We start from the raw sequence: 26,586 nt of genomic DNA, 5'->3' as shown, positions 1-26,586 counted from the left end.
CGTAAATAAGCCCATGTTTATTTTGTTAAGTACCTCGTACAGGGTAGTGTATTACTAAAGTGTGAGAAAAAAAAAACTCTAGTAAATAAATAGAATATAAGGTTAATTATTTTTTTTAATGATTTTTTTTCAATTTAAAATAAAAAAATATGATTATAAAATTTGAACTAAGGATGAGGTATTGGTTATTCATTTCGTATATTCTTGTTCTAATGCTGTTATAACTAATTTGATAAAGAAAACACATGAACTCATTTAAAAAAAAGTGAAATTAAATTAAAAATGTTTAAAATAATGAGAAAATACTTTTTTTTAAAAGAAACAGTATAGTATCAGACCTAATACAAATTGTAAAAATAAATATATTTTATGCTTTGATGAATTTTTTAATATTGAATTCCCCTCAATTTAATAATGTAAAACTAAAGATTAAAAAAACATGAAATAAAAAAATGTGAATTTCGGAGATTAATTAATTTATTAATATTTAATGTTACGCTTTGTTGAGAATGGAGGTGTTGAAAGTGTTGCAGTGGTTTCCCTCCTCTCACACTTCCACCATTTAAACGAAACGAAGAATCGTTGATGCAATTTTCGAATTCTTCTTCTTCCCCAAAACCCTACTCTGCAACTGCGACGCTTCGTCTTCTCTGCATTTGGTTTGATCGCACCAACTTGTTTTGAGCTTGTGAGTTTGTAATGCGTGCATTGTCTTTGTTTGTGTGTGTATCGCAACTTGATTTTGCAAAATGCTGGTAACATGCATGGTGTTGTTGTTCTTCTGTGGTGCGTTTTGGTCACATTCGTAATGTTTTTTTTCTCTTCAAGTTAAGTAATGGGTTTTCCGGAGCCTACGTGTCTGTGTTTTAACATACTACTGATTGCCACTGAAAGGGTTTTTTTTTTTTTTCAGTGTGGTGAATCGAGATTTTGTTTTGGTCTATGTTGTCCTAAGGTTTCTCTTTAGTAAAATTTGATTTAGGACTTGGGTTAGTGTGTTAATTATTTGTGCTCAAATCGTTGGTTGTGGTGAATCAAGGTTTGAACCCTCTCTGAGTGAAGTGCCAAATACAATTGGGTTTTAACCCTTCTCATTCTCAACAAAAATAACCCGCGCTAGAGCAACACAAATTGTTATGATTTATAATTTGCTCTATTTTGCTGATTCATTGTCTGAATTTACGAGAGGACAAAAGTTGGATGCAGTAGCTTAGGTGCCTGTGGTGATGTTCTACAATCAGTGTTTAGTTTCACTATGAGAACTTATACTGACTTTTCATGTAAACATTTATTATGGGATTATCGAAAACTAAACTCCTATTCTAATGGAGAAAGAAACACTAAAAGTGCTTAAGGGACTGCATTTAAGTATCTTTACTGAATGGAAATTAGGGCATTGATTTGTGTAAAACAGTTTGTTATTAGTACTTTTAGTTATATGTTATGTACGTGTATAATCTTTAAAATGACATGTCTGCAGTTTGACATTTTGTTTCTAATATGCTTTTGCTTTGCTAGCTCATGTTTTTTTGGTTGAACTAGTAGTTTGGTAATCTTCATCTTCTTTTTAATATTTTATACTTCAGAATAAATATATTGTCTTTGTTTGTTTGCTTTATCTTGGTATATTGTTAAAATGGTTATTCACTACAAATGATTTGTTTTTCGTTTACACAATTGGTTCATATTGACAGGGATTATGATGCCCTACTTTGGATTTCTTAATGGAAATTTATAAAGAAAGTACTGTCACTAACTAATATTAAATCCATTTCCTTTTCTGACATAGTTTAGTATTAAAATTACCGTTGCTTTATCAATCAATGATTTTAGACTGATAATAAAAAGAAGACGACTGTGCCCATTAGTCAATACTAAACATCGAAGTAGCCTAAACAAATTTGAGCAATTTGTTCTTGTCTTTAACTACAGACCCATATTTTAGTAAAATACTTCATCTGTTTTCAGAAACCAGATAATGGTGTGTATGGCGTAGTTTTCAACAATGGGTTGCTCTAGAGAACAATCATGTGGTGTTTGTTATATGGTGTCAAACTAGCATTTGACTTACTAATAGGCAGAAAAGTTGAAAGGATATTTCTGATAATTGTACAACTGGAACACGTTATTGTAGAATCTCTGGAAATCCTTACCTTGTAACAGAGTATATCAGTACTTCAAATTTTAACATGGTCTATTCGTTTTGTGATTGATGATTTTCAGTGTCATTTGTTGCCAAGGAAAGAATGACAGAGGTAGTTCCTAGAACTGAAGAGGCTGCTGAACCTCCAGCATCACCTCAAACATCTCCTGATGTGCCACATAATATGGAAACAGAACAATTCACTCCTACAAAGTATTCTATTATCAGTAGGAATGGGGTTGGGACCACAGGAAAACACATATCTTTACTTGTGAATCATTTCAAAGTTTCTGTCAATGCTCCAGACACAGTGTTTTTCCAGTATAGTGTATGTTCTGTATTTCTCCCTCTGCAATTTCGTTGAATCTTATCTTAGACCTTAGCTCATTGTAGCATTTCCAGGTTGCTATTACTTTAGAAGATAAGCGAGCAGTTGAAAGCAAGGGCATTGGGAGAAAAGTGATTGATAGGCTTTACCAAATATACTCTTCTGAACTTGGTGGCAAAAGGTTTACCCATGATGGAGGGAAAACTTTGTACACAACGGGTCCTCTGCCACTAAATAAGTATGAGTTCAAAGTGTTTTTGGAGGAATCGTTTAGAAAACGGTATGCCTTTTGTATGACTATTTTATTTATTTGTGCCATGTTTTTTTCCCTTTAAGCTTATACTGTTCCAACTCTAGCAGTAGTGCTGGTGCGGATGGAAGTCTTCGTGAGGAAACTAAACGGTCAAAAAATTCTTTTCAGTCAAAGACATTCACGGTGGAGATAAGTTTTGCTGCTAAAATACCCATGCAGTCCATTGCTGTTGCTCCGAAAGAGGTTGACTCAGATGCGTTGAGAGTGCTTGATACTGTACTGAGGCAGCGTGCAGCTGACTGGTACCCAAACATCTTCTGAAGATAAAATTCGAAGAAATATAGTGATTTTTTTAGTGGAATTTAAATTTTAATCATAACCTCTTTGGTCTAACTTAATTGAACCATTTTCTTTTGAATGTGAAGTGGATGTCTTTTAGTAAGGCAGTCTTTTTTTCATGATGACCCAAGAAATTTCACTGATGTTGGGGCTGGTGTAACAGCAGTCTCGGGTTTTCATTCGAGTTTTCATCCCACACAGCGAGGATTGACTCTCAATATGGGTAGAACGGTTTCATACATATCTTGGAATCTTATTATCGTAAAATTGTATTCTTTTCGTTGTTAACACTTATTTTTTTTTCTAGACGTGTCAACAACTATGATCATAAAACCTGGTCCTGTAATTGATTTTCTGTTATCAAATCAGCAAGTGAGGGAATCCCGTTATATTGACTGGGAAAAGGTGATGAACTTTGTCCATGAATCAAAATTAGCAATTACCTGGTAATTTTTTAATTCTTGATAATTTGTAGGCCAAAAAAGTGCTTAAAAATTTAAGGGTGCAAGCAACTCATCGAAACTTGGAATTTAAAATTTCTGGCTTGAGTGAGAAACCATGCATTCAGCAACTGTAAGTTCTTGCCCTTTGAAATTCAAGTGTCTAGTATATTTACATGAAATAAGAAAAATAGAGAAATAAAATCTTAGGGTTCTATTGACCCAAAAAAGCTCGAGTCTGATTTCTTCTGCAGTTTTAGTATGAAGGTTAAAAATGACAACGGCAATAATGAAGGACAGACGGTGGAGATTACTGTATATGAATATTTTGCCAAACATTGTGGCATTGATCTGACCACATCTGCCTATCTTCCATGTCTTGATGTTGGAAAACCAAAACGGCCCAACTATCTTCCTTTGGAGGTTGGTTGAGGTTTTATTGTGGCTAAACCTTGTTTTTATTTTTACTTCAGTCTATCCCTTTGGACCAATTATATGTGACTATTGTTTCCTTCTCTTTTTCTTTACTTTTGGTGGAGTAGTTATGTTCACTTGTGTCCCTCCAACGCTATACAAAGGTACTCTCTCCGATGCAAAGAGCATCTTTAGTTGAGAAATCACGCCAAAAGCCTCAAGATAGAATCAAAATTCTGAAACATGTAAGTTTATAATTATTGGTATGTTGTTCCATTTTATCATTAATATGTTAAACTCATTAAAATCTATAGGCTGTAGGAAACTATTGCTACGATGATGATCCTGTTCTTGCTGCATGTGGAATTTCTGTTGAGAAAGAATTTGCTCTTGTTGAAGGTCGTGTTCTTGAGGCACCAAAGGTACACAGTGATTGAATATATAGTTCACATTTTTTTTGTGCACATGAAATATAGAGTTGACTAGTGAGATGAAAGGAAAAATGGCATAAAAGAAGTGGTTTTCTTATAGATATCCATTTGTTGTTAATTTAGTGTCTGCTGGTGAGGTAGTCAGCTAGTTATTTTAAGAAATAAGTCATGTTGCCTTTAAATAAGAGGGGTTGAGAGGGAGTGATTTCTAGTCTTTTGGTGAAATATAATTGGGATTTGGGACAGACCTGAATAGCTTGAATATTCAGGAATTCTTTGAACAGATACACTCAATCAATAAAGAAATTCTATTTTCTTTCATTTTTCATCCATTTTCTATCATTTCTTTCAATTATTTGAGAAATAAATGCTCACATTGATACAATTCTATTTGAGACACAGTTGAAGGTTGGTAAGAATGATGTTTGCATCCCATGTAATGGAAGGTGGAATTTTAATAAGAAGGTTTGTGTTATTCTTTCACATTCAGAAAGTGATTAGAGTTATCTAAAATATGGCTGACTAACTCAGAAAAGATGATGCTATATTTCCTTTTCGTAGACACTTCTACAACCATCGCATATTGATTATTGGGCTGTTGTCAACTTTTCTGCAAGATGTGATACTAGTTACATATCAAGGGAGCTGATCAGATGTGGAATGAGCAAGGGCATTGTATGTCTCTGGGCATTATATTCTAATATCTATGCTATATTTATCTGTTTCCTGTTTTTAGTTTGATTAATCATTTCAAATGTACTTAAATATTTGTGCAGAACATTGAACGGCCGTACTCTTTGATAGAGGAGGAACCACAGTTGAGAAAGTCTAACCCTGTTGCAAGGGTTGAAAGAATGTTTGACCTGCTGAAGTCAAAACTAAATAAAGAACCAAAGTTGATTCTTTGTGTGTTGCCAGAGAGGAAAAATTGTGATATATATGGTATATCTTTAGGCAAATGTTTCTAGGGTTTCCTTTACATCAATTTTTTTTTTCATCTTACGATCATTTATCAACTTTAGGGCCTTGGAAAAAGAAGTGTCTGAGTGAAATTGGGGTTGTCACACAGTGCATTTCCCCTGTCAAGATCACTGATCAATACCTTAATAATGTACTTCTTAAAATCAATTCCAAGGTAACTGAGTACTTTATGATTGATATTTGTACAAACATAACTTATAACTTATTTTAACTTGGTAACTTTATGTAAAGTTTAACTAATTTTTTATGACTTCAATATAGCTGGGAGGAATAAATTCTCTGTTGGCAGTGGAGCATTCTGGCCATCTTCCCCTTATTGAAGATACCCCAACAATGATTTTGGGGATGGATGTCTCTCACAGAGGTCAATTAGATATTCCATCAGTTGCAGCTGTAAGTCGAGTTTGGTTTTGTGTTTTCCTCTATCTTCGTTGTTACAAAAAGCTTCTTGTACCTTTGTATTTGCATTTTTTGTTATCTCCGCAGCATATTGTTGAATTGTAGGTTGTTGGATCTCGATGTTGGCCACTGATTTCAAGGTATAGAGCGTCTGTGAGAATGCAGCCATCTAAGGTGGAGATGATTGATGCTCTATACAAGCCACTGGAAAATGGGGGTGACGATGGTATTATCAGGTTAGAATAAAAATATATATTGAACTACTGCTTTGTATTTTATAAGGAACATGCACAAAATACCCTGAATTTCCATCTCATTTTGAAGTAGCCTGATAGGATTCTATGTATTAATTTTGTAAAAGAAAAAAGGTCATGGGTTAGTTTAAGGTAAAAAAGAAGAAGAAGTGATACTGGTATAAAATAGTTTATTGATTATCTTTTAGAGATTTTGAAAGAAGTGGAAGTTAGATAGCTCACTTTTTAAAATTAGAATTCTTTTTGAAAGTGAAGCAATTAATTTTATGAGAAGCTGTTTTAAATAGCTTCGGACTGTGGCCATTTTGTTTAAGATTAAAAAGGAAGTGGTAAAACAATAATTTAGTGATTATTTTTTAGAGATCTTAGAAAAAATAAAAATTAATTCATGTTTGTTTTTACAAGAAAAAAAACTTTTTTTAAGTAATTAATCTTATGAGAAATTGTTTTTAATAGCTTCCTTCTGATTATAATCAGATTTCTGATTGTTTTGAGCTTCTTATTATTTTGAAACCTGTAATAGACATAATTTTTTTAAACCATGTGATTCTTATTACAATATCATTCAATGAAATTTGGAGAAAGAAAGGTTTTATTAACACTGAAATATTCAATAAAGCACATATTAGACACTATGACAGTGCTTTGCAAGCTAAGGCTACTGTGTTGACTTAGTACTGATGTGACAGTTAACAAAACAGTTGTAACAAATTGAGATATTGTTTGTAACCAAGTCAGATACAGTTACCGATATTAGGACCACCTACTAAGATGCTATTGTACTTTTGTGTGGACTACACTAAATGACATATACTAACATTCCTTCTTCCTCGCAAACATAGGATTGTTGAAAATAGCCAATGACCTTGAGTTTTTCTCTTACACAAAAACCAAGCCTTGGTAAGAATATCAACAAGTTTGGTCACATTTAAGCACATGAGTAAGGACGAATTTAGAATTTTCTCTCAAACAAAAAGGATGTCCAATTCTGTGTGTTTTGTCCCAAAGTCAAAACAAGATATGATCAAAAAAATAGTGCTTTGATTGTCATAGTAAATGATTGGGGAGGCACAATTGACATTCAGGTCTTGAAGCAAGGATTGAATCTAGAGAGTTTTTTCGAGGCTATGATGGCAATACTTTGTTATTCTACCTTGGCAATGGCAATTGTCCTGGCAACCAAGGATTGCTTCTTGGGCCACGAAGTGATCACCTACTTTAGAGACTATTGTAGTAATGTGGACTACACTAACAATTCTTGAGTGGAAAAAGCTAAACAAATGGGATTTATAATCAAATTTCCTATTCTTTTTGGTTTTTTTATTTTTTGTAAAGTTGTAACAGACACAAGATAAAATAAGTGATTTCCTTGAGAGATTATTTAGTGAAGGAAACTTAAATAAATGGGACTTATATTGTGTAAATGGGCAAGTGGAGGAACAATCGTAGTTATTGGACTGTCCAACAATACCATGTATTTGAGGATATATTCTAGAATATAGAAAAATTACCGAGGGTAGAGAATGCTATTGAGCTGGTTGAAGTTTTCTTGACATAGTGGAATGATTCTTGGGAGGTTAGGGGAATTTCGCTAATTGTGTGAGAAAAAGTGCAGTCATCTATGTATCCAATGCTATAACAAAACGACATTTTAATATTCTTACGTTTTCTAAAAAAACACAATTTGGAACACTATGAAAAAAAAGTGTATTTTTTGGGATGAAGATTCTGGAATGTGTAATGAGGAATTATTTTTTACTATTCCAGTTTGATCATTTTGAAACACCCATAATAAAATGTCACTACAAATAAGGTTTCCAGAACTATTTAAAATATATTCTGGAATGTTAAAATTAAAAATTAGAACTTTCCGGATTATGCTTTCTGGAAGATAAGAGGTGTGGAAAGAAATTAAAGAGGTGCAAGAAGAAATTGTCCTATATACATTGTGGATAATTGTTATACTATGTTAAATGTAACAATTATAACTTATATATGCTATTTATGCTTCATTATTTTTTGTACCAAATGTAGTTTGTTCATATTGTTATCTATTTATCACTGGCACATCAAAGTCATTGTAAATTGTAATGATTAAAATATTTTCTTACAGGGAATTGCTTCTAGATTTCTATGATTCAAGTAACGGCCGCAAGCCAACTCAATTTATTGTCTTCAGGTGTCATTCTATCTGATAGATAATCCAATCATATATGTTCTTTTGGTGAATTTGTTTGTAGGTCAAAATGTTATAAATTAGAAGATGCTGATGTTACATATTATAGCATCTCAAAATTATTAATCAATGGAGGAGACCACTAGCATTGTTGAGTTGAGTATGACATGGATATTTTTAAATAATTATTCTCATTTTAATATCTTGTCATTCTACTATTTGGTTATGTATCCCTACCATTATTATTGGTTGTAAGGATTGCATTGTTCAGATACTTTATTTGATTTTTTCTTTTTCATCTTTTTCTAAAATAATTCCTTGTGTATAAAAGGCAATGTAGAGATTGACGATGGTTCTTTTGAGGTTTTATGCATGGTTGTTAGCTGGTGTGATCAAAAGTATTTTATATGTTCCGTATTTTCCATGTAGTTCAATCTTGTCTCAGTTTTGTGTTCAGTTTTGTTTGGACAATGAATTTATGCCTACTGTTAGTTAGTGTTACTAGAGATAGAGAGCATGTGGGTCAGGAAGGTGGAGCTATCAGGCGTTGTGGGAATAGACCTTGTTGGGTGGATGGATTAATAAATTGGAAAGGTTCTTTGTGTAGCAAGACATTCACCCATGTGAAGATACAATGGGCATTCTGGAGTATGGAGGGTGAAGCCATGCTTTGGTTTCAATGTTGGTGCCAAGAGGATTTCTTTAGAATTTGTTTGAGAAGGTGAAGAAGGAACCAAAATATTGTCCTTAGAGGAGAGAGGGAGATGCCACTAAATTCTGGGAAAAATGACTGAGCAACGAGAAATTGAAGTGTGGTAGTGACAAGACCGATTCTTGGTCCTTAAGGATTTCGGCCAGCCTTGTGCCATCATTGAAATTTATCATAGTAAAAATTCCATGGGCTAAGCTAATATTCAACAAATTATATCTAAAACTAGTACAAACTCTACCAGTATTCCTTAAATTTATGAAATATGGATTCACTCTTGGTGATCTCAATTTCCTTTATCACTTGTTAAATATCTGAACTGTGTTTTCGTGTTCAGGGATGGAGTTAGTGAATCACAATTTAATCAGGTTTTGACAGTCGAGCTCAACCAGATAATCAAGGTTACACCGCAACTCTTTCACTGTTCATTTTGATAATGTGCTTGATTGCTGGAATCTTACGTACACATTGTTCTGAGTGGGTGCTTAGATTACACATTTCTCTCTTTAAAGAAAATGGGAAAAAGTTAATATTTTCTACAGCCCCTACCTCTTAAAAAAAATAAGAAAAAGGTAGGTGAAAAATGCAACCAATTAAACAGATGTTTCCTCCTAATTATAGGATTATAATTTCAGGCCTATCAACGTCTTGGTGAGGATGATGTTCCCAAGTTCACCGTGATAGTGGCACAGAAAAATCATCATACTAGGCTGTTTCAGGCTAATGGTCCTGAAAATGTTCCTCCTGGTATGCTACTTGTTTTGTTTACTTACTTGCATACAGGTAACGCACAGGATCATTGTAATATAAATTTTGCTCTTCTTCTTCAGGGACTGTCGTGGACACAACAATCACGCATCCAAGTAATTATGATTTTTACATGTGTGCTCATGCGGGGATGCTGGTATGTTTACGTAGCATGAGGTTTTAGAGAAATGTTTGATTGTGAATTAAATTGGTATTTGTTGTTTTGTTTCCTGACCATATAATAAATACATAGGGAACATCTAGGCCTGTACATTATCATGTGCTACTTGATGAGATTGGTTTCTCCGCAGATGGCTTACAAAATTTGATCCATTCGCTGTCCTATGTGTATGCACTCAATCTTTTGTTTATATACATGCTTTCATTATTACCCTAAACCCTACTTAGTTGCTTCTTTATATACTTATTTCAGGAACCAAAGAAGCACAACTGCAACCTCAGTTGGTACATATACAATAATAGTGTTTTTTCATCTGACGGAAGTGATGTGATTAATTTGTTTCTAATAATTTATCCTCATTTTTTATTCTTCAGTGGCACCAATATGCTATGCGCACCATGCTGCGGCTCAGATAGGACGGTTTTTGAATCTTGATGATTTATCAGAAACGGGCTTAAGTTCCATCCCAGAGCTTCCTAGATTGCATAAGAATATCAGGAGTTCCATGTTCTTCTGTTGAGCTCATCAAATCAAAGCGTAAATGTACATTTAGTAATACTCAGCCCAAATTCTGTTTGATGGGGGAAATGGATTCTTGGGCATTGAGACTTCTTTGCGTACATTGTTAGCTATGAAATACGTATTTCTCTTCAAAATGTGATTTTAATTCATGCGTAAGATTTAATTTAATTTTATGAATTAATAACTTAAACAATGACAATATTTTTGCTCTATGCTTCTGAGTGAAACGACAAGGACAGATATTTGAATGCATTAAGAGAATTTTGGAATACAGTTTTGATGGTACCAAAATAGAAAAGTAAAGCTTGGCTTTGAATTCTCTCCCAATTGTACCTCATTCAAATGTAAAGAAGTAAAAGAATTGTAACTTTATTAGAAAAGTAGTAAAGAAGGTGAAAAAAGTCATGGAAAAGGAATGCATCTCATCCACGGCTCCATTGTCTTTCCTCCAAAACTCTAAATGAAAATAAAAGAAAGATTAATCAGTTCAAATCTAAAACCATCAAACCCCACATATTGGTCTAAAACGTAGATTATGAACATACGAAATCCTCATCCATGAAGTAAGGATGCTTTAGAGCAGCTGTCGCAGAAATCCTTTGGCTTGGATTCAAGCAAAGCATTGCCTGCAAAAAAAAACCGATAAATATGGCATCAGAACAAGAATTAAACAGTAAACTTTTTCTTTAAGGAACATCCATCTTTTCCTTTCTACAATTTTCCAATTCTTAGTATCATAATGACTTAGTTCTTTGCAGAGTTTCATGACCTTTTACAAAACTTAACAGTAAGACCTAATGACCTTTTACATATGTAGAAGCCAAAATAAGTATCCCTTCTTCCAAGGATTAAATTGAAAACGACTTAAATATTTAAAAATCAAATTGATTGCTTATCCTATTTACAGTATTCATTCTATAAATTTTTTAATTCAAAACATAATTTTTATTTGAAATATTCTCTTTATCAATTTTTCTCTTGCAAAACATAACCTATTTGTATAAGCAATGTTGCATAAATTTTATTAACCAGTATTGCTCAACTTGGAGTAACCTAGGCTCCAGACACTTGAATTCCTAAAATAACACACATCTCCAAATTGCTTCTTTAAGGACAGATACTACAGAAATTTATTTATTGTTCGTAGAAACTGTCCGTTGCTTAGAACCAAAACAAAACTGTGGAGTAAAACTTACTGATAGAAGATCGAGGCCATTTCGTTCCAGTCCAGGAAAAAGTGTTTCCAGGCCCTGCATAGCAGAGTAGAGTTGTAACTTTTAAAGATTCTATGAAAAGGCAACGAGCCAAATAGCCATTGAGAAATGAGAATTTAGTACCACTGGTTGAAAAATCGGGAAGAGATGAAGGTTACGTATTACTCCAGAGACTCCTGGCCATGTTTCCTCTGTGGGGGTACCTAACAGTCTTCACAGAGAAAATTCTTTCTTGTTTCAATCATAAACGAGAATTGCATGCAAAAGTCAAGTGGATATTTTTATGTGTGTCAAATCATACCTGAACATTACGTCTAACTCATCCCGGCCTTCAATCAGTTGGAGCAAAGGTTGTCCAAGTAGCATCTCAGCAAATATACAACCAACAGACCACAAATCAATTGCAGCTGAATATTGATAGTTGTCACACAAGACTTCAGGTGCCCTGTACCAGGAAGTTCCTAACTGACTAGTGTATTAGTGAGGTGTCCACTTTATAATAAGACTTTTATTTATATACCAAAGCTAAAACTATACCTAATCATTTGTGGAACATCATTATTTTGTAATAAAGCTTTTATACCATACAAATGTCTTACTAACCAATCATAGTTTGTGACAGAAAGAACAAGTTGAAGAAAACATGTATGCAAGTTACAACCGTCATCAAAGTTTTTCTTTTACTTTTCTCTATTGATAAATCAGTTCACGAAAACAAATTTCTAGCATATATTTTATTCATTATAAATATTAACATAGAAGTAAAATATTATTAATAAAAGACTAATGAATATTATCTTGAATTTTTAATAATACATATAAATCAAACATATTTTTTAAATCTCATGATTAAAAATAAATGAAAGGAGTAGCATATTTCTTATTTTACATATAAAGAGGGACCGTGATTTCTATGTTTATATGCTATGTATATATATGCAAATGAAAGGATAATGCAAGCAAAATATACAGTTCAAAGGAATAATGAAATACTGGAAGATATGATATTTATAATCACGGGATGAACTTAAAAAGAAAAATTAGAAACTTGAAAACATAATATATAATTAACCTAAATAAGCCAGAGAGAATCAATATGTTCCTTTCAAGTCAATTATACCTTCTCAGAATACATCAGGTCATCTCTAAACTCTCTAGCCAAACCAAAATCCGCCACTTTGATCAACATTGTAGGTTCATGAATCAGCACATTCCCTGGTTTCAAATCTCTATGCAGAACCTTACGCGAATGGCAGAACTCCACAGCAGAGAGTATCTGGTACATGAAACTCTGCAAGCAAAAGAAATTTAATCACGGCAGTTACAGGAGTTTTAGAATTTGAGATTCGTTTACCTCAATCTTAAAAGTATTTATAGATAAAGTGATTTATATATAGATGGATAGATATAGATATATATCATTAGTGAGAATGTATGTTTGATCCGTTAATGATAACAGGAGTTTATTTGACTTCAGTCAAATCTTATTTTACAAAAGGATAAACCCTCAAGTATTAATATTCTATAAAAAAAAATCTGAAAATATAATTTGTTTTTCTTTTTAATAGTATCCTACATACTTAAATAATTGTTTTCCACAAACTTAATTATTTACTACAGTTGTATTTTCTAGACTTAACCTCTTACTGTTTATCTTAATTTCTAAATTTAATAATTTACTTTTATTTTAGTATCTACACTTAACTATTTATTATTATCAGTATTATTGTTACTATTATTATCTATATTCTTAAATTCAATTTTCGGAGTGAATATAGTTAAGTTTAGAAAGTAACATCATACGGGTTGAGTTCAGAGACTAAATGAATATGCAATAGTTAATTTTAGTAACCAAATTAATAATAAATGGGTCGTTCAATTTACTAACCACTAAACTAAATTAATATACAAATTAAACCTTTTAGAGATTTTTATGAACTTTAATAATTTTAGAACTTAAATGACAGTTCACTATACAATCTATTTATCCTTCTTAACAGTGATAAATGTCAGGTTATTCTAAGCAAAATTGATTTTAACACAAAATCACAATTTAATTAAAAGTGATGATGAACAAAATTTACTCTAAATTTTATAACAAAATGCCTTTTATTGAAATATCCAAACATAAATCACTTTATTAAAATCAACTCTAACTAAAATCAATTTAAATCTAGGTTTGCTTTCAGAATTCACATTTAATGCAAAATTTCTTTAGATTCAAAAGATCCTTTAAAGATCCACATCCAACAATGCCTAATGCATTTCTGAACAAATTAAAATCAAATTCATAAAACAGTAGTAAAAGCGCACTGTCATACCTTTACAGTCAACGCATCCATGGAAAAACGACTGTCATAAATGAACTCATGAAGGTCGAAATCGAGATGCTCGAAGATAAGATTGACATATCTGTTTTCGGTGAATCCGACTCCAAGCAGCCTGACAATGTTGTCATGGTAGAGGTCTTTGAGGAACGACACTTCGCGGATGATCGAAGACGGAACACCCTGGCTCATTCCGACTAATGTGATCTCTTTCATGGCGACGAGTGCGCCGCTGTTATGATCAAGGCACCGGTACACTCGCCCGTAGCCACCTTCCGCCGCCATCTCCAGTATCTCCAAGTTCATTGCCGACGTTTCACTGTAATCGTCTCTGCCTTTATCGCAGATGTTGCACCATGCCAGACGTGTCATCCTACTCCACCACAAATATAACCATTAATCACTCAGATGTAATCGAAAGAGGAAAAAACACAGAAAAACGATAAACATCGATTAGGTTATCGAATCCAAATATCACTGTTCTTGAAGCAAAGACGAGTGATAAATAATAATAATTACAGAGAATCGAAGGAGTCAATCCAATTGCCAAACCACCACATTCTGAAAGATTGTTTGATACAGAGAGACGATAGCAACTGTAACAGAATTTGGACCAAACTTTGAAAGAAATCACTGATCACTGAACCCACTCCATTTTTATAGCTTTCTTTGAGTTACAATTTCCCGCGAAAAAGAATAACAAACTTTTCGCTAACCAGTAGAGGTCTGCCACGTGGCAAATATATTGTTAGTTTATTGCTGTTAGGTAACGGTTACTTAACCGAGCAAAATATTACACGGGTATATATTTTTTTTAATTATTTTTTTATTTAGATAGCTAATTGATGCTTTAATTGTTTAATTCAAATAATTTAATGTAATAATCTATTCATATTTGAAATTTACTTAATTATGTTTCCTTCTTGCACTTTTTTTTTCTTTATTTTAATAGTTATTTCTATCAAGAAATTTACATGACTAATAGAGAAGGAACTTAATCTTAATTGAAAAAAAAATAATATAAAAAAGAATTACAATTTTATTAGGACAGAATATTAATATTGAGGATTATATTGAAACAAAATATTTTTGAGGATGAAACCATGAAATCAAGTATTTTGTAATTTTCTGAACCCTTATATACCTGCATGGTTTCTGAACCCTTATATACCTGCATGGTTTCTGAACAACAAAGTTCTTCATATTTACAAAATAGTGTACATTGGGCAAAACTTCCTAGTCACGAACAGAAGAAAATATTAACACACAAATTTATGGCACCCGCAGCAAATTTACAAGGGAAAGGGAGACCTCAGAAAAATGAAATAATTTGGAATCAAAGTGGCAACCATGGACAAATAATGTTTACAAGCTTGGATCATATTTAACAGAGAAGGTTGCAGTTGTACTTGCACTTGCAGCATATGACATGGTGTTACCCTGGCTATCTGAAGCAGAGGATGCATTGTAGGAAGATGAACCCTTGGTATCATTATCAACATCTTTTTTGTCTCCTCTGATTTTCAGGTCCATGAAATCTGAAATCAAGCCTGGTTTTGTTATCTTACTTTCATCAATGTCCATTTCTCCAGTGAGCATCTTCACCACAGAAGACATTGGTGGCCGGAGTTTGGATGTGTCCTGAGTGCAGAGAAGTCCAACTTTCAGAAATGTACAGGCCTCCTCGGCATCGAAATACCCGTCTAGGGATGCATCTACAAGCCCTACCAGTTCCCTTTGCTGATAAAGTTTCCATGTCTGGACAGAAATGTTAATCAAGTGTAAGTTAGAGTCCCACATTATGTAGAAATGAATGAAATGAACAATATACAAGAAAAAACTTGTAAACCTATTGTCTTAAGATTTTTTGAGAGAACCCAACAAGAAGCTCAAATTAAGAGCTGGTAGAAAACTATCTTAATGTCATAGAATATGAGTACTTGTAGCACAAACACTAAACAATACAGCACTACACAATGCGGACCCGGACACTTCAACATGTGTAATCTTCAAAATGTAAGACACGAAGACACGAATCTATATATTATTTCATCAATATGAATTATATAAATTCACAATCAGGATTTATGTAAACAAGTTTAGTCAAATATAAGAAAATGAATCTAATTTGTCTATCTAAAATCCTAAAGTGAAAAAAGAATATAATTCATTTAGGGCATTTTATCCCTTTCTTGACCATCATTATTGAAAAGGACACTTTAGTTTAAATTTATTTAAAGACAAATTAACAACTTTAAAAAATTTCACATTATATGAAGATGTGATAATTCAAACAACAAATATTCTTTCAGATATGATACAGTCTTTTGATAGTAGTATCAGAACTGTCAGATGGGTTTACCAAATATAATTTTAGTCTAGAGGTAGACTCTCACAACTTCTGGTTCAATGTTCCCTATTTAAAGCATAACTCTAAAATTTCAATGTTTTTTCATGCTGAAGGAACAAAAGAAATTTGAATGTTGAGGCTTCCAATCAGGTACACCTTAAGGTGGGGTTTATAACTTCTTAATCAATCACAATTGAATGGAGCTTGGATGGAAAACTAAAGTAGAAAGAAGAGAAAGTGAAGTTCTATAACAAAAAAATTAGTGGAGACTAGAACTTGGACCTATTTGGATGAGTTTCTTCATAAGCACTTCTTGGGGAGAAAAATAAGAAAAATTAAACTTAGCTTCTCTATAAGCTAATTTGTAGAAGCTTTCCATCTAGCTTCTCTAAATTTTTATTTGCATAAGCTAATTTTAGCTCGTGAAAAATTTGTTAACTGAAAAGAAAAAATAACTCAGAAGAGGCTCCATATTTATTGATCAAGGTTTACAATCATTCTGTTGTTTAAACTCACCATCTTCTGTACAGTTTCTATACATGCAGGACCAATTTCACAGGTGAAAGGTAGTTAAAATCCACAAAAATTGAGTTTGTTAGACACAAGATAGTGTAGTATGAACTAGCCATCACTGATGAGGTTGCAAATAAGGCAACCCCCATAGAAGACACAATTAAAGCTTTCCAACATTTTCCATACAACTTGAAGCTTTCAATAAAAGGTTATGTTATCACATACTTGGCAGTGAATAAACAACTAAGAAAATAGAAATGACATACCGTTTCTAAGAGAAACTGCTCTCCTATCGGTAATCGTGTATTAGTGTGACATCTTCCACTCACTATCTCCACAAGGAGTACACCAAAGCTGTAAATATCTGCTTTACGTGTCAGGTGCCCCCTTAATGCATACTCTGGTGCCAAATAACCTCTGAAATAAAAGATGCAGCATTAAGTAAAGGAAGTCAATAACAGTAACAGGAGAAGAGAAGCTTTCCTCTTTATCATGTGAGAAGTGAAAGTTTATGAATGAATACACGGGACATAATATACAATTAATCTCTAGGTCCAACCAATTTTGCTGTGATAGATTCTGATAAATTCTGACACTATCTTAGAAAGTAAACTTCAATATAGTAAGTATTATTCAACCATATCTCTAGTCAAAGTGGGATTTCCAACTCAAGAGGAAGAGAATTGCTCCAACAAATTTATCAACCAATTTATGTATATTTCAATAAAAGAATCCCTGATCTCTATCAAGCACTTCAATGATCTCAGTTGTGTAGTGGTTGATGATGAATTTACAACAAGCAAGATTTCGTGTGTGCTGCATTTAATGGACTAAAACTCTTGCAGAGCAAAGGCTCAACCAAAGGAATCCCTTGTCAAGATTAAAGAAAAATACTAACAGATAATCTAAAGTAAGTTGAACATAAAATTCAAAGTCACCAATTTACAACAAAATGAATTCATATAAATATTGAACAGAATCAATAAAGTCAATTACATTCTAACATTCTCAAATTTTTCAGTATTATGCTATATAATTCTTCTGACCATTCAACAGAGATGAAGTCTTACTTTTGGGAAGGAAAAGGAAAGTAAAAGTTTCCAATTTATGCACAGGATGTTTATTAAAATACTCACATTGTTCCTGCCACACGAGTGCTGACATGAGTCATGTATGATGGAATAAGCTTTGCAAGACCAAAATCTGAAATCTTAGGTGTAAGGTCTTTGTCAAGGAGAATATTGCTTGCTTTTATATCCCTATGAACAATATGTGGTTTTACTTCTTCATGTAGATAGGAGAGCCCACGTGCAATCCCAATGCAAATCCTAGATCTTGTTTTCCAATCAAAAATATTGTTATTGTGACCTGAACCTGCAATTGAAGAGAAAATAACTTATTCAGAAAGCATAGGTAAGGAAAATAAATTAATATAACAACTCCATGATATTCTAAATGACACAATAGAATTTCTGTTCTCAAATTTTCTCAGAAAACTTTACCACAAAATTTCAAAGCATTTACCTAAAATGGTTTGCGCAAGGCTATTGTTCTCAAGAAAATTGTAGACTAATATTCGGTGTTTCCCTTCCACACAACAACCATATAGCTTAACCAAATTTTCATGCTCTATTTCTGAGATGACATTAATCTCTGTCATAAATTCTTTCACCCCTTGAGTTGATTCTTCTGAAAGAACTTTTATAGCAGCTAGTTTCCCATCTTTTAGTAATCCCTGATCATCCACCATAATATTGTTAAGTTTTCACTGATAAGGAAAGGAAGAGAAAAATAATGATCAATCAAATGGATACGATGATGCAACCAATATTCAAAAGCTACTAAATTACCTTATAAACAGAACCAAAGCCACCCTGCCCAATTTTATTGGACTGACTGAAATTGTCAGACGCAACTTTTAGTTCTTTGAAGGTAAAGATTCTTACATTTTGAATGCCTGAGAATTCTGTTCACAAACATATTCAGTCAAAATCAAGCACTCTAACTAGATTTTTTATGCATTTTTTCATAGGTATATTGATTCTACAACAATATTCTTAGATTATGTTAAAGATTAAACTCAAAACCATCAGTTTTATTTTCAGTAAGCAGGAATTTGAATGACCAAGAATAATTACTTTTAATGCTAGTTTTACATATCATTTATAGCATAATTCAAATTTTGAATGTCATTTATAACATAACAGTTATCAGGAAACAAATGTGAATTTGAGAAGTCTATTGTTCGGAAACTAAGTGAAATAAAAATATATTATCAGTTCCCATATTAATCTAATATTATTGTTAAATTACCTTCATCAATATCTGGATCGAGTTTTGGTGCAGAAGGCACTTTCCTACTAAATGAGAATGGGAAGCAAGTCATGACTAGAGGATGAAGTATTCGAACACGGCCAATAATATGAAATGGAATAAATATCTTTGAATTAAACCACTTAAAAGGTCACCTGGAAGAACCACATAGAAGTGTCTGTCTTAGAATAATAAAGTGGAAGTCCAATATAATGATAACCATAATGCTAAAACTTCAGATCTTAAAACATGAAAGCAAACAAACTACATTCACAGATTGCTAATTACTATATCAGATGAAACATACAAAAAAGTAAAAAAGTAATAACTAATATCATGGTCAAGGCTCCAACATTTTTTTCAATATTCCAAAGATATCATCAGTTCTATTAAACTAAATTAAATGCACAAACATCAGCATCATATTGCAGTTCAAGTAGTCAGATTTTCACTGATTACAAATACTTTCTTTTCAAGCAAAACATGTTTGAAAATTTTATGAAAGACGCAGGTGACAAAAAAACAAGTATATTTGACAGTTCCCAGAGCCATATAGCTAAAACAAACTAAGGATGCATCTATAGTCCCCAAAATCATTCTTCTTTTGCTGCCTTCCAAGAGGGTTCCTGAAAAGATGACTATTTCTCCAAAATTGACCCAAAACCCCCTTCTCCACATCTATTCTTAACTAAACTAATTATCTGTATCTCAACCACTGAATTCAGAATTTCCATATGTCGGAAAAGCATAATCTTAAATGAAAACCATTTTTTTCACCTATATCCTAATTTTCATACAGTTCTCTTGCTCTAAACTACAAGTTTGAGCATTTCGTGCTTCATTTTGTGCTTGTTTTTCAAATCTCAAAGAGCATTGTGAATAAAAATGTGAACTTGGCTTCCTCGGGAACTAAAATAAACTATAAGAGAGAGAATCAAGAGCCCAATCATAAATTTAGAGAACAAGTAAAAAATTAAATGAAGCAAAAGATTATCCACAGGAACACCCATAACAGAAGGATAACGAGAAACTAAAAGTGCATTACATGGCAGAAACGAACCTTGGAAAGTAGTGAAAACAAGAACAAAAATTGAAACCAAAAAGAGAAGATTTTTCTGAGAGATGAGAAGAAAGGGTGAGAGTTAATGGGTTGGTTGGGTTTGGTCAACAAGGAACAGTGTCTGAGATTATTACGATGATGTGGTGTTGTGGGTTTCTATTCTCTGTGCAGCTTATTAATACATCTTGCCGCGTAGTGTGAAGGGACCGCGTTTGGAATGTGAAATCGCTTCTATCAATGCAATTAATTGACTTTCTAAATAAATTAACAAACTACTAACCTTTGATAATTCTGAAAAATAAGTCAAGTCATAACTACTGTCTTCTGAATATTAGTTAAAAAATTTAAATATACTTTATTATTTTATTACAACTATATATATATATATATATATATTGCTGTAAAGACTAGTTTCCCAACGGTCAAGTTGCAAACTTTGACTTATCGTACATAGAAATAGAAATGTTGAGAGTATATTAAAAAGGTATAAAGTATACTGGTAATAATTTAATCTAAATTTTATTTTTGTACAGTTCAGTTGTCACGTGAATTACTATTATATGAAAGTTGTGAATATGAAAGCTAGAATATGTCATTATACTCGTTCTATGATATATGTTTATAATGCAAATGTTTGTCGAAGTTGGCTAGGTTTAAGAAAAGTGAATTTTTCTGTTCTGATCTTAAATTTGAGAGATATTGTCGATTTTAAAAGTAGATATTTTGTTACAGTTTTATCTTTAAAAGATTGTCTTGAGTAGTGTGAGACTACTGGAGACTATATTGAGGGATTATATTAGACTATATTGACTGAAATATTATATAAGTGTTCCAGTATGCTAATACAGTCCCACATCGTTTAAGAATGGAGGTTAAGGGCAGTTTATATTGACTTAAGGTCGGAACAATGGCGTCCACCGTGAGGTCGAAGAGGTTCCTTCGCCCCTCAACTAGGGGATCCACTCCCCTTAGACCTCGACTGGGGGGCTTGTTCCCGTATGCCAATACAGTGTTTAACCCGCTTAACTCACAACAACAAAAATCAACTAGATTTTAATATTATTGAAATTGAACAACAATAAAAATGTTTCGAAAGTAAGACAAGAAGATGATGATTAATCAAAAAGTTTTTATGGATTTTTAGTATGTTAGACAATAGTTTCTTTTTATATTTCCTTATGAAAGATTTATTTTTGACATATTTATTTATTTAATTTAGATGTTAATCTTATCTTTATTTAACTTAAATGGTTGAGTAATGTAAACATATGAAACATTAAAACAAAATTATTATGCATGTAGCTTTTATAAAAGATTTTTCTTATGCAAGCAGGGTTGCACAGTCGCAGATCAATTGTGACATCCCTTTATATATATTTATATTTATATACGATTTCACTTCAATTCAAAACTTAAATATGTTCTTTATTTGTAAAATTAAATTTATATTACATGAGGTAATTATATCTGTTTTAATTTGATATCTGTTTTCTAGAATTTTTTCCTTTGTTTTGAACTTTTCAATAGTATTATAATTTAAAAAAGAAATCACATAAGAGTTTGTACTTTTCAGTTGTACTCTTTCCCAGAGTCACCTTCCTTATTGTGTATAATTTAATAATTATTTAATTACAGTAATTGATTTAATTTTTTAAGTGCGTGAATATTTTATCAACAAAAATGTTTAATTATTTTTCAACTTGCTTGTGCCACATACTTTCGTTAGGTGAGATGATCGCTGCAGGCTTCATGTGCACGTGGTCAATATTCAACATCAACAATTTTTTATAATCAAAATATCAACAACTTGAAGGAAGAGATTATAACAAAAAGGCTTAAATATGGATTTAAATTTAATTAATAAAAAAAATTATTTTAAACTTTTTTAGAAAAGTTTTATTTTACTATTTTAGTCCAGAAAGTATTTTAAAGAACGTTTTGAACAGTAGAATAAAATGGCATCAACAGTATTTTTGAAACTAAAAATAATTAAAAAAATATAAATATTAAAAACGATAAATGGAATTTGTTATTTTGTTGGTCATTATAAAAACATTTAATTTCTTTTGGTTTATCTTGATCTAACATTTTAGTTTCTTTGGAGCTTCCGATCTTGAGATATCATTGTTTAAATAAAAATACCTTTTATTGTTTATGTAAGAAATGAATAGTTGTATTCTTTTAAAATATAAATAAATTATAAATATATTAATAGTTTAATTATTTAATGTTTTTAATTTTATTAATATATGAGATAGTAGCTTATAGTTTTGTCCAAAATAAACTAAAAATTTGAGTTTAAGTCTAATTCATCTTAATAAAATTATTTATTTAAAGTGAAGTTTATCCTCACATATATACCATAAATTGGTCATCAATATAAAAATTTAACATTTTCTACATTTCAAATACTAAATTGTACCCTTTTAAAAAATCATGATTTATGTAAGGGTTTTTGACCATAATGGATTATTTTTTTTCTTTTTACCAAAAATGGGGTTCGTTTAAAAAAAATTACAAATTTAGGCAAGTCGTGTCAATTTGGTACGACTTCATATGCACAAATTGTTTCAATTTGACACGACTCTGCCATGTCATACTGAAATTGTGCCAACTTGGCACGACTTCTGCCCTATCATACTGAAGTCGTGCCAACTTGGCACAACTTCTGCCACGTCATTTTTTTAAAAAAAAATTATTGTTTATATATTGGGTAGTAAGTTATGTAATGTTAAAAATTAATTTGATACGTAACTTCTAAGAGTGTTAGTTTTAAGGAACAAAAAATTGGATAATCGTGTATGGATCATGTCCGGTGCCATTAAATATTAAAATATCAAAAAATTTGCCCACATGAGACATTAAATATCAAAATATACTTTTTGGCTAGTGGGAAACCATGTCAGGCGACAATGTCCTTAGGAGTTAATGGCTCAAAGTTTGAATAAGCTTATTATCCAAACATGATCCATACACGATTATCCAATTTTGTGTTCCTTAAAACTAACGCTCTTAGAAAATTATGTATCAAATTAATTTTTAACATTACATAACTTATTACCTAATATATAAAAAATAAAATTTAAAAAAATATGACGCGGTAGAAGTCGTGTCAAGTTGGCACGACTTCAGTATGACCAGAGCATAAATCGTGCCAAGTTGGCACGACTTCAGTATGACATCGCAGAGTCGTGTCTAATTGGGACGATTTGTGCATATGAAGTCGTGCCGAATTGATACGACTTGCCTAAATTTGTAATTTTTTTAAAATAGACCCCATTTTGGTAAAAAGCATAAAAAATAACCCATCATGATAAAAACCCTTTATGTAATCTGTATATTTTAAAAATTATCAAAATTATTATTGATAAAAAATTATTCTTTAAATAATGAGTATTATAATTAAATATAGTTCACTCTTAACCAAATTAATTATACTTTTGTTAATTAAAATTAACTAGACTACTTTTTAACTTGATAAATTTGAGTAAATTTAGTTATTTGAAAATATTGATAGTTTTCAATTTTGGAACAATATTTAGAAATTTAGAAAATAAAATGACTAGATGAAGATGTGATGTGATGTGATGCTTCATTAGATTCTTTTATATAAAATCCATGACACTAAATTGATATTCCAATTAACACAAGCCGTGGTGAAAAATTAGTGTCTTACAAAAACAAAATTAATATAATATTAGATTTTTCAATTTTCTGTTGACCTTTTACTCACTTTTTACATTTTTATGTATTCGAGAACCGGGCTGGCTCTAGAGAATTATTGAGAAGATTTTTCTTTATCTTCGTCGGTTGGTCGTAGTGCACTTCAATTTCATTCTTTGCTAGCTTCTTTCTTCTCCTTACTTGTCGTCGTAATACAGACTCGGATGGTACCTGCAGAAGGCAATCTGATGCTCAAGTCAATAAAGGTGTTCGACACTCGGTTGTCAGAGCACGGTAGATGATGACGTACCTGGACCTTGAAATGTGTGCTATTTATATTACCTTTAGTGGACTTTCCTTATTGGACCATGTTAGGGAGTTGAACCGCGATTAAGGATGCATTACCTAGTTCTTAATCGTGAATTAGCTTTATTGACTATGTTTAAGCGTAACTGGATTTGAGGTGTTGATCGGCCCATTGATATAGTTCATGACATTGGTCGACCCAATAATAGAGACTGATACATGTGATAGGTCGTACAACTTTCACCAGTATATTTTATATTATATTTATTACTATCTTTTGTTTGAGCGTAAATCCATTTACATCGTTTAAATATTTAATTTTTTTTATTATAATAATGCAGTTTGAAGATTAACTTTATACTGTTAAAAATATAATTATGAAAATCTAAATACGAAAGTTAAGTTATTATAAATAAAAAAACCCACAACATAATTTTAAGATCTTGAGGTTGCTTATTATTCATTATAACATGTTTAGCACTAAAAATACTTTTGTCTGAATCTAGTTGTTCTTCGAAACTCTAAAAGAAATAAACTAACATTCCAAAATATTTTTACATTAATTATCTATCTGATAATTTTTTTATTTGTAGAAGTATAACTTTATGAAACGTGAAGATATTTCTCACTAATTTTGGTGTAATTCTATATTTTAATTATTAAAATAGATATTTTTTAAAAAAAATTAAAAAATAGATAAAATATGACAAAATATCAAAATGATATGAATTAAGATGGCACCAATTGAAATCGTCTCAACACCACACAATATAATCAAATTTTAATTAAAATCATATTATCTTAACGTTACTTATTATTTTAATCATTTTTAAAAAAATATTCATTTTATTATTAAAAAATAAAATTATATTATATTAATAAAAAATTTACTATATATATATTATGTGTGTACTATTCTGTATTATTTTTGGGTGCTATAATCTATTGATGTAAAATAAATTTTAACAATAAAGTATAATAACTTAAATGTAAATTTATTGATAAAATATTAGAATTAGAAGCATACCTACAAGAATTGATGGCTTCAATAATAAGTAGTTGTTTTTATTTATGATAATAGTTTGAGTTGTGAAGTTGCAACCAAACTTCTTGAAGCCATCAGAAACCCTATCATTGACTTTTCTCAAATATATATTATGTCATCTTGATGATGTAACACTCAATATTCATTTCTTTACGTCTGCAACTTGCTTTCTTGGTTAGTTCCACTTAGTATTTAAAAAAAATAAAATTGTATAGTAAATTATAAATTTTAAAATAATTTCATTTTCATAAATTTTAAATAATTCTTTAATTATCATTTATTTTAAGTGGATCACGATGGCTTAAGAAGAGCATGTGAATGACTGTGATATTAGGGCCCTTGGTCTTTAGAGAGGCTACATTATTGTAGAGAGACTCTCCTGGGTCAAGCAATTCTTTAGAATATTTAAATTAAAGTTATTAATAATAGATATAAATAACTATTATTTATTAATTAGATAGTATGATACTCTTACTTGCACTATTAAGTGTTGTAGGAGGCACTTCACCACTTCTCTTTGTAGATGGCATAATGGATGCCATGCTCCCACCTAGTTGGAAAGGCCTAACAATTGACCAATATGATGGAACTACGAATTCAAATTTCTATGAGATCCAAATTAGCTTGCCTATGTCGCTTGTTTTTCACATCTTTAAAGGGTGACATTGAGTTAGTTCACTAGGCTTCCACCCTTCTTGATTGACTGTTTCAACATGTTTGTAGCCAAGTTTGGAACACATTGCGACCATCTAATCACATCACTTGACGTTCATTGCCCTAGAAAATATTCAAGAGAAAAAGGGAGAGTCATTAAGACATTTTACAAATTTTTTGGGAAGGTATCTTTGAACATCTGCAACCATAACCCCGAAGTAGTCATGCACCATATAGTCACAACCTTGAGATTGAGACCTTTCATAGATAGCCTGTGCAAAAAAAATAGTGGTTGGCCTAGACGAACTATGACAATGAGTCGCGAAATTCTTGCAACTAGAAGAGTTGTACGACTTCATAAGTAAAGTAATGAATGAGATGATACTTAAGAAAAAGCACAAAAAAAAGGAGAGATCAGGTCGAAATCATCATGTTGTGAGGCAAAGAGAACATCGGGGACCAAGATTCTATTTGTAATCCCCCGTGAATGCATACCGAATTGGAATCCTTGAAGATGTCTTTAGTGTCGAACTTATCCCAACTCCCAAGAAAGTACCCACCCTACCAAATGTTGACACCAACAAACCCTATAGGTATCATGGAATTTTGGTCATGCCACCGAGGAGTGCTTGGCCTTAAAATACAAGATCAAGAAATTAATATAGGCAGGCCACCTACAAAAGTTTGTGAAGGATTTCAGATATCAGATAGTTGGTCACTTGCCTAGGCGAAGGGAAAATGCACTCTCCCGAGTCATGACGAACATAACCATTAAAGCGATTTTGCACAAGATGACAAAGAACAACATAGGTTGAACCAATGTT

The 26,586-nt window shown here is 31.8% G+C and overlaps 3 protein-coding genes across 6 annotated transcripts; 1 reads left to right on the top strand and 2 right to left on the bottom strand.

Moving 5' to 3' along the window:
- The first annotated feature begins 502 nt into the window (after positions 1-502).
- On the top strand, positions 503-10,550 carry LOC137831498 (protein argonaute 6). 2 transcript variants are annotated; one of them, XM_068639212.1, is made up of 23 exons: positions 503-688; positions 2,224-2,471; positions 2,546-2,751; positions 2,832-3,026; positions 3,150-3,286; positions 3,371-3,468; positions 3,539-3,636; positions 3,758-3,926; positions 4,046-4,162; positions 4,232-4,339; positions 4,751-4,813; positions 4,910-5,023; positions 5,125-5,290; positions 5,371-5,483; positions 5,591-5,722; positions 5,834-5,964; positions 8,096-8,161; positions 9,205-9,268; positions 9,503-9,614; positions 9,698-9,771; positions 9,868-9,962; positions 10,048-10,079; positions 10,170-10,550. In XM_068639212.1, exons 2-23 carry the CDS (start codon positions 2,247-2,249, stop codon positions 10,313-10,315), a joined length of 2,661 nt encoding a protein of 886 aa, XP_068495313.1. In that variant the 5' UTR covers positions 503-688; positions 2,224-2,246; the 3' UTR covers positions 10,316-10,550. The 2 variants fall into 2 exon arrangements, with proteins under 2 accessions (XP_068495313.1, XP_068495305.1); XM_068639204.1 differs by having other exon boundaries at positions 510-688; positions 2,829-3,026.
- On the bottom strand, positions 10,540-14,551 carry LOC137831531 (cell division control protein 2 homolog). The gene is made up of 8 exons (XM_068639248.1): positions 14,378-14,551; positions 13,853-14,231; positions 12,652-12,822; positions 11,833-11,996; positions 11,655-11,742; positions 11,514-11,567; positions 10,863-10,943; positions 10,540-10,773 (listed from the first exon to the last, which is right to left on the bottom strand). The coding sequence occupies exons 1-8, from the start codon at positions 14,416-14,418 to the stop codon at positions 10,720-10,722; spliced, it is 1,032 nt and encodes a 343-aa protein (XP_068495349.1). The 5' UTR covers positions 14,419-14,551; the 3' UTR covers positions 10,540-10,719.
- A 344-nt stretch (positions 14,552-14,895) lies between these two features.
- On the bottom strand, positions 14,896-20,302 carry LOC137831512 (cold-responsive protein kinase 1-like). Of its 3 annotated transcripts, none has more exons than XM_068639224.1 (7): positions 20,095-20,302; positions 19,035-19,189; positions 18,572-18,687; positions 18,246-18,456; positions 17,858-18,095; positions 16,988-17,138; positions 14,896-15,616 (listed from the first exon to the last, which is right to left on the bottom strand). In XM_068639224.1, the coding sequence occupies exons 2-7, from the start codon at positions 19,105-19,107 to the stop codon at positions 15,224-15,226; spliced, it is 1,182 nt and encodes a 393-aa protein (XP_068495325.1). In that variant the 5' UTR covers positions 19,108-19,189; positions 20,095-20,302; the 3' UTR covers positions 14,896-15,223. The 3 variants fall into 3 exon arrangements, with proteins under 3 accessions (XP_068495325.1, XP_068495339.1, XP_068495334.1); XM_068639238.1 differs by having other exon boundaries at positions 18,246-18,489; positions 19,035-19,081; positions 20,095-20,235; XM_068639233.1 differs by lacking the exon at positions 20,095-20,302 and having other exon boundaries at positions 18,246-18,489; positions 19,035-19,097.
- Between the last annotated feature and the right edge of the window lie 6,284 nt (positions 20,303-26,586).

The sequence above is a fragment of the Phaseolus vulgaris genome, chromosome 11 (genome assembly GCF_000499845.2).
Source record: "Phaseolus vulgaris cultivar G19833 chromosome 11, P. vulgaris v2.0, whole genome shotgun sequence".
NCBI classification, from domain to species: domain Eukaryota; kingdom Viridiplantae; phylum Streptophyta; class Magnoliopsida; order Fabales; family Fabaceae; genus Phaseolus; species Phaseolus vulgaris.
Note: the sequence above shows the minus strand (reverse complement) of the source record. Positions and strands in the feature narration are given on the sequence as shown.